Genomic DNA, 6000 nt, shown 5'->3' on the forward strand with positions numbered 1-6000 from the left:
CATGTATATAATTTATCATCATTATCAATGTTGATACCTCTGATATCATCATTACCACCACCACCGGATTACCACCACCACCGGATTACCACCACCACCACCACCAGCAAAACCACCACAATTATCATTTCCCATGTCACTACTGCAGTCCTTACTATTACCACCATCCCTACCACTGCCACAACAACCACCACTTTCATCCTAGTTTTTAACACTATGATTAACAACATCACTATCATCACCGTCACAACTATCATCATGTCACCTACAAATATAATCAGCATAGGCCCTCCAAAATAAAGTATTGTACTGTCCCACCTTCAGTCGAAAATAACTTAGACTTTTAAGAACACTGTATGCCACAGGCTAGAGTTCCATGGAAATGTACTAACACAAAAAGACCAACTTGTTATACATTACAATTTGATCAAAATAAAAACATTTTTTGTAATGGGGTACTGTATTGTAAATGCAAATCATCCACATACTTTAGAGTTTTGAATTTTTCTAGAATGTCCTCCTCCATAGTCTCGCTCTGATTGGTACAAAAACGGAACTCCGACACCAGTTCCGCATTGTGCATATCATCCTCGTAATCACCTAGTTCAGCTGTTGGAAAATCACAAAAATGAATAGTAAATGAGTTACCTATGAGAATACATAACATTTATTTCATAACATTTTACATGTTATAATCAAGAAAATGAAGTCATGATGAAATACTAAAAACAAACATGTAACAATCAATCAATATTCAGTAAATAAATCTTATTAGGTACTGATCCTTTATTGATTCAGCCTAGGTCTGTTTTTATTGAACAAATATGGCTACCAACCAGATATGACACTAAAGGAAAACATGGAAATTACTACTGTAGCAGAAAGAGAACTGCATAGATTTTCACAATACTTGCTATTGTTTGGCATGTGCAATAACACATTCATGTTTATAATTTAAACAGCATACATGACAGCCAGGTGGTTTGATTATGAAGCAAGTTGAATACTAATACTCTATGGTAATAAAATACATTTAAACATATTTCAAAATTTACCCCATCTAAACATCACATCACACATAAATAAGGTTATTATTTATTTACACATGATATACACATTTCTATCATCATACACATTGTACAAAATCATTCATGAATTAACAGTTTTGTGACTACGGCAGGACTAATAATAGTAATTTTGTCTTTGGTACTAGATAAAAAAAAAAAAAAATCAAATTACATTTAAAAATTAATGTCTTAACTCCGACAGATGGCAAAACTTGCATAGGCCTAATGTAGATGTTTGTAACTCAAGAGTAAGTAAAGGGTCATACTATTAGTATTACATGTTTTCTTAATCACTTTTTTAAATTAGTTCTACTTAATACTGATCATGGTGTATTGGCGGTTATGGGTTGATTGACCTCATTTTAGACGTATTTGAAATAATTTCTTTGTCCAACAGCCTACAGTAGCTATATTAGACAGATCTGGCTATGATTTGCTGTATTCAATAGTACTACCATTTAATAGAACAAAACTACAAAATAATATTACTGAAAATTTTAGGAATTGGTATGTAGGACTTCCTTGACCAACAACATTTTACTCATTTAGAGGGCGAGTATAATCATATCCTTAATCATAAAAGTACATTCGTGTGTTTAGTGATACAGCTACTCGACTACATTCGATTAATATTTTAGGTATAAAGCATTTACTGTAATTAGTAATAGTAAAACTATTCAAAAGTACTATATTATATAATATTCCAATCAATAGTACCACTCTTACTATCATCCTATTCCATACTATATTAACATTAAGTCTATTTAATTGTACTATACAATTCAGGTTTTGCTAGGATTTCTATTTTTTATTGTTTGCTTCTAAATATTCCTGTCTACAGAATATATGACCTGAATACTCAACAGATTTACAATTCAAATGCATTTTTATCTGCATAACAACAGCCAAGGTTGCTTTTTTTAAAGAATATAAATAAGCACTAAAGCCAAGTAAAATTAATTGTTAGTTTTACGTCTGGAATTTTAAATTATTTTTTGGTGAAGGTATTTACCATTTGCTACTAATACTATTTTATATATTAATGGTAAACATGGTGGTAATAATAAATTGGTTTTTTTTTGTTTGTTTGATTTTTTTTTTTAAATAAAAGAAGTATTGAAAGTGACTCTTGGTATATATTTCTGCTATACATGTTCCTACCTCTTCTTTAACTTTAACAACAATCTTTTATATCATCATTATATACATTTTCCCATGGAAAAATTAATTGTTTTCTTTTAAAAATAGCGAATTAGTACATTTTTTCATAAGGCTCCAAAACTTAAGGAGGACAGGGACTTGAAACTAGCTGAAATGGATTCTCTAAAGCAAATTCCTACCTTTGATTTTCATTGATATAAAGTTTCATATATAACTTTAACATTAAAGAAATAATATCACATTCATAGGATTATACATTACTAAACTATTTTCAACATAGGGTCACTGCAAATATAGTCAATTGATTGAAATACATATGACCTTTCTACTAAATCCCTTTTTTAGAGCATACAATAAGTCTGCCATTCTTGAATTGGTAAATACCTCCTCAGTTGACCACAGGTCTCCCTTAACCTGTACCAATGATGAATACCATCGGAATGTCAATACTTATCTTTTTTTTGTTAACAAAAAAAAACACCACACAATGGTTAAGGCCACCAAGCCTTAGATCAAAAGTCTTTCCGATTTCCCTATCTAGTTCAGCATAGAGATCAAGAACACGCATTAACAAAACCCCTGAAAACAGCTCCAGTTGGAGGTGAGCTTGGCCTGAGGACAATTGTCGACATATTCACGTTCTATTCACTATTTTTGGTAATGATAACAATATCTGTTGGACTGTCAGTAATTGGTTTATTCACCTTAAATTTGGCAACATTGGAGATCTGTTCATTTTTTTACGTGATGTGAAATCCTAGCCGGTTCAGTAGCTGTCAGCATTACTTTGCCGCTTTGAATTTGATATTTCTAGGTATCAATAATCATAATAATGACATCATCGCTGCGAGGGAATATTGCTCTTCTCTCGTTAATTTCCTCCCTTTACTACACAATTAAGTACTTTCAATGATACCATAAAATAAAAATGGTTGTTCTCCAAGTACTGTGATAAATTGATGACAACTTAGGGAAATCCATCCAAAGAATTTGCAATTATTTTCTTTTTTATAATTTCAATTTAAAGCTAATAAATAACCAAAAAACTTTAAATATTTAATGGTGTGTACTTTTTCTTGCTTAAAATGGAAATTATCTATAAAAGTAAAATACTTACATTGCACAGCATATGCAGCAAGCTCCACAGCAGTCTCATATGGTGGAACTAGCCTGCCTTCTAAGATGTCATTTTTTAGTTGCAGAAAAAAGAAATATCTAAAGAATAGTGTAAAAAAAGATCACAAATATTAATACCATCGCTCTAAGTTTACCATATGTTTACTAAAATATCTCTAGCCTTTTAGTTTAATTGCAACTGATTTTAAATTCATGAAAGCTAAAACAAAATGTAATTACAGTGGAAAATGAAGCATTTAAAATTCATAAACTAACAAAATTAAATAACTAAGCAGTTTTTTTATTTTATTTATTTGAACATACACCTTTGAATCGGTGGCACTCAATATCAATTGGTGCGTTCGTACAAACAAAAACAAAAAAAAGGGGAAAATTTAACAAACAAAAACATAGAAATATTAATAAAATAGGCTTTAATTTAATTAGTTATCAAAAATATAAAATCTTAAATCAAAATAATTTGTATATTGTTCATGAACAGGACACAGTACTAAGTGTCATAATACTGTAGACAATCAGATAACACAGAAATATAAAATACAAACAAAACGAAGTGGAATTCCTAAAGGCAATCATTGTACTATTGTGCCGTTTTACAGGTTTTATAATGTCTATAGCTTTATACTATTTAAAATGTGAATATTAATGATGTGATGTCAGATGTAGACAACAATGGACTTTTTAATAGACATCATAGAATGTTGATGTGTGATAACTGCCCTTCGAAATATTGAATGAGATGGGATTGGTCTAGCTCTAGCAGATGTTGCCTGAAGAATTCCAAAGCTGCCAGTCTCCCAGAAGTAGGAGGATAAAAAGATTATGCAAGCAACCATCTCCATTATTAAGCATGTAGCTAGGCTTTACTTTATCACCTTTGTTTACAATACAATAACAAATAGGAAAAGCAGACTAGGTCAAGTACGACAATTTCCCATTCCATTTATCTTTGGTGAGGGGGTAGCTTGCAAGGTTTTGTGTAAAGCTTTGTCCAGACTATCACATTTTCTGCTATATGCCCATATATAGTCATGGTGTGCCTATATATGGTCCTGTGTGATGTCATCGTGACCTTATTTAGGCATGACAAATGTTTCTGTCCAGTCCAATATATAGACCTGACAGGACTTAATGAATTTCAAATAATCAAGAATAATCAAACAGATCAAAATTTTAAATTCTCAAAATGTCTGTCAGATTTTGGAGTTGCTAGCTATATTTTTGTTTTATTTGAAACTATATAATTTATACAACTTCATCAGATAAATATATTTATTCATTCATTCAGATTTTGAACTATACTTTCACAATCAACTTACCTTGTTAATTCTTCATGTAGATTTGTTGGCTCTGATGAATAAAATTTGACTCGGAATCTTAGGGTGTATGGAGGGCCAACTGAAACAGACAAAATTCAAATGATGAATCCACATTAAGAATTTACAAATATTTTAGAAATGGATAACATTTAAACTATTCACAATCTAAACAAACAATTCCAGAAAATTATAATAATTTAATTAATCAAAACATAAGTGTATAAACAAATATCACTTACTTTTTAATTGTTTTTTGAGTGGCTTTGTTGGATCTAACCAATGCTGCAAGATACAATGATATAAAGATTGACAGAGTTAAGACCATTCTATTACTCAAAGGTCAGAGTGAAACTGGGACATAACACCACTTATCACCAACCCAGGGTAGTGGTGTTCAGTGTTCACTGCAAGCAATTTATTTACTAATATTTAGAAAGGCCAGTTTTTATCACAATTAATAGTTTTGTATTAGGCCAAGTAACAAAAATTACTTGTTTCCCGTCCCCGCGCGCATCGATTTTTGGGCCCGCGTCAATTTTTTTGTTATTTGTTATTTTTCGAAATTTCGTTTTTTGGTGTTTTTTGTTAGTCTGAAAACGCGAAATGACGATATATGACGCATTTTCTAGACTCAAGCAACGCAAAAAACCGCTCAAGCACGAAAATATTGTGTGGTTACTATAGGTCGATTTTGACGCGTTTCGAAGTTTACAAACGCAATTCCGCACGGAAGCAATCGTAACCGCGACTGAAAACGAGGCTATCTAGAGACAGCGTGACAGCAAAACAAACGATTTCTAAACATGTGAAAATGTTGACAATTAAGTCGAACCGACTCTAATGCAGTTCTCCGATGTTTGGGAGCCAAAACATTTGAAGAAAGCGATGACCACTGGTGAACGATTCTATGGTGCTATAAACTCAGCAGAGGAGCAGTTTTGTACGACAATGAAACGGTGAGTCACTTCTGGCCTAGTAGTAGTAGTAACTAAGTAGTACTTAGGCTAGGCCTACTACTACTAGGCCGCCTAGGCCTATATTAATTATTATAGGAAACCTGACTATATTTGGAATAGGTAGTAAACGTAAAACGTTCTTCAGAATTCTCCGAAAGGCAGATTTGTTACAAACCGACTATTATGAACATATTTATTTATATTAAAACATCGTACAGGCCGATCTTTTTGTTCAGTCAATATAGACGCGATGAGTTAGGCCTTAGGCTTAGGCTAGGCTCACATAGGCCTAGGCCTACGTCGAAAAATCCTTACGTCAACTCCTGCTCACCATTATGAGCCATATGCCCATTTTCCGAG

The 6000-nt window shown here is 32.2% G+C and overlaps 1 protein-coding gene across 8 annotated transcripts in view; it reads right to left on the minus strand.

Moving 5' to 3' along the window:
* LOC117125324 (band 4.1-like protein 5) overlaps nucleotides 1-6000 on the minus strand; it is a 58684-nt gene that overhangs the window by 24892 nt on the left and 27792 nt on the right. For all 8 annotated transcript variants that reach the window (XM_033271831.1, XM_033271807.1, XM_033271814.1 and 5 more), the window contains exons 4-7: nucleotides 4924-4966; nucleotides 4685-4763; nucleotides 3346-3443; nucleotides 489-609 (exon numbers count right to left, since the gene is read on the minus strand). In XM_033271831.1, coding sequence (XP_033127722.1) covers nucleotides 489-609; nucleotides 3346-3443; nucleotides 4685-4763; nucleotides 4924-4966 — 341 coding nt within the window. The remainder of the gene's footprint in view (nucleotides 1-488; nucleotides 610-3345; nucleotides 3444-4684; nucleotides 4764-4923; nucleotides 4967-6000) is intronic.

This window comes from Anneissia japonica, unplaced genomic scaffold (genome assembly GCF_011630105.1).
Source record: "Anneissia japonica isolate Jap-2015-1 unplaced genomic scaffold, ASM1163010v1 scaffold466_len1169948_cov191, whole genome shotgun sequence".
Taxonomy (NCBI): domain Eukaryota; kingdom Metazoa; phylum Echinodermata; class Crinoidea; order Comatulida; family Comatulidae; genus Anneissia; species Anneissia japonica.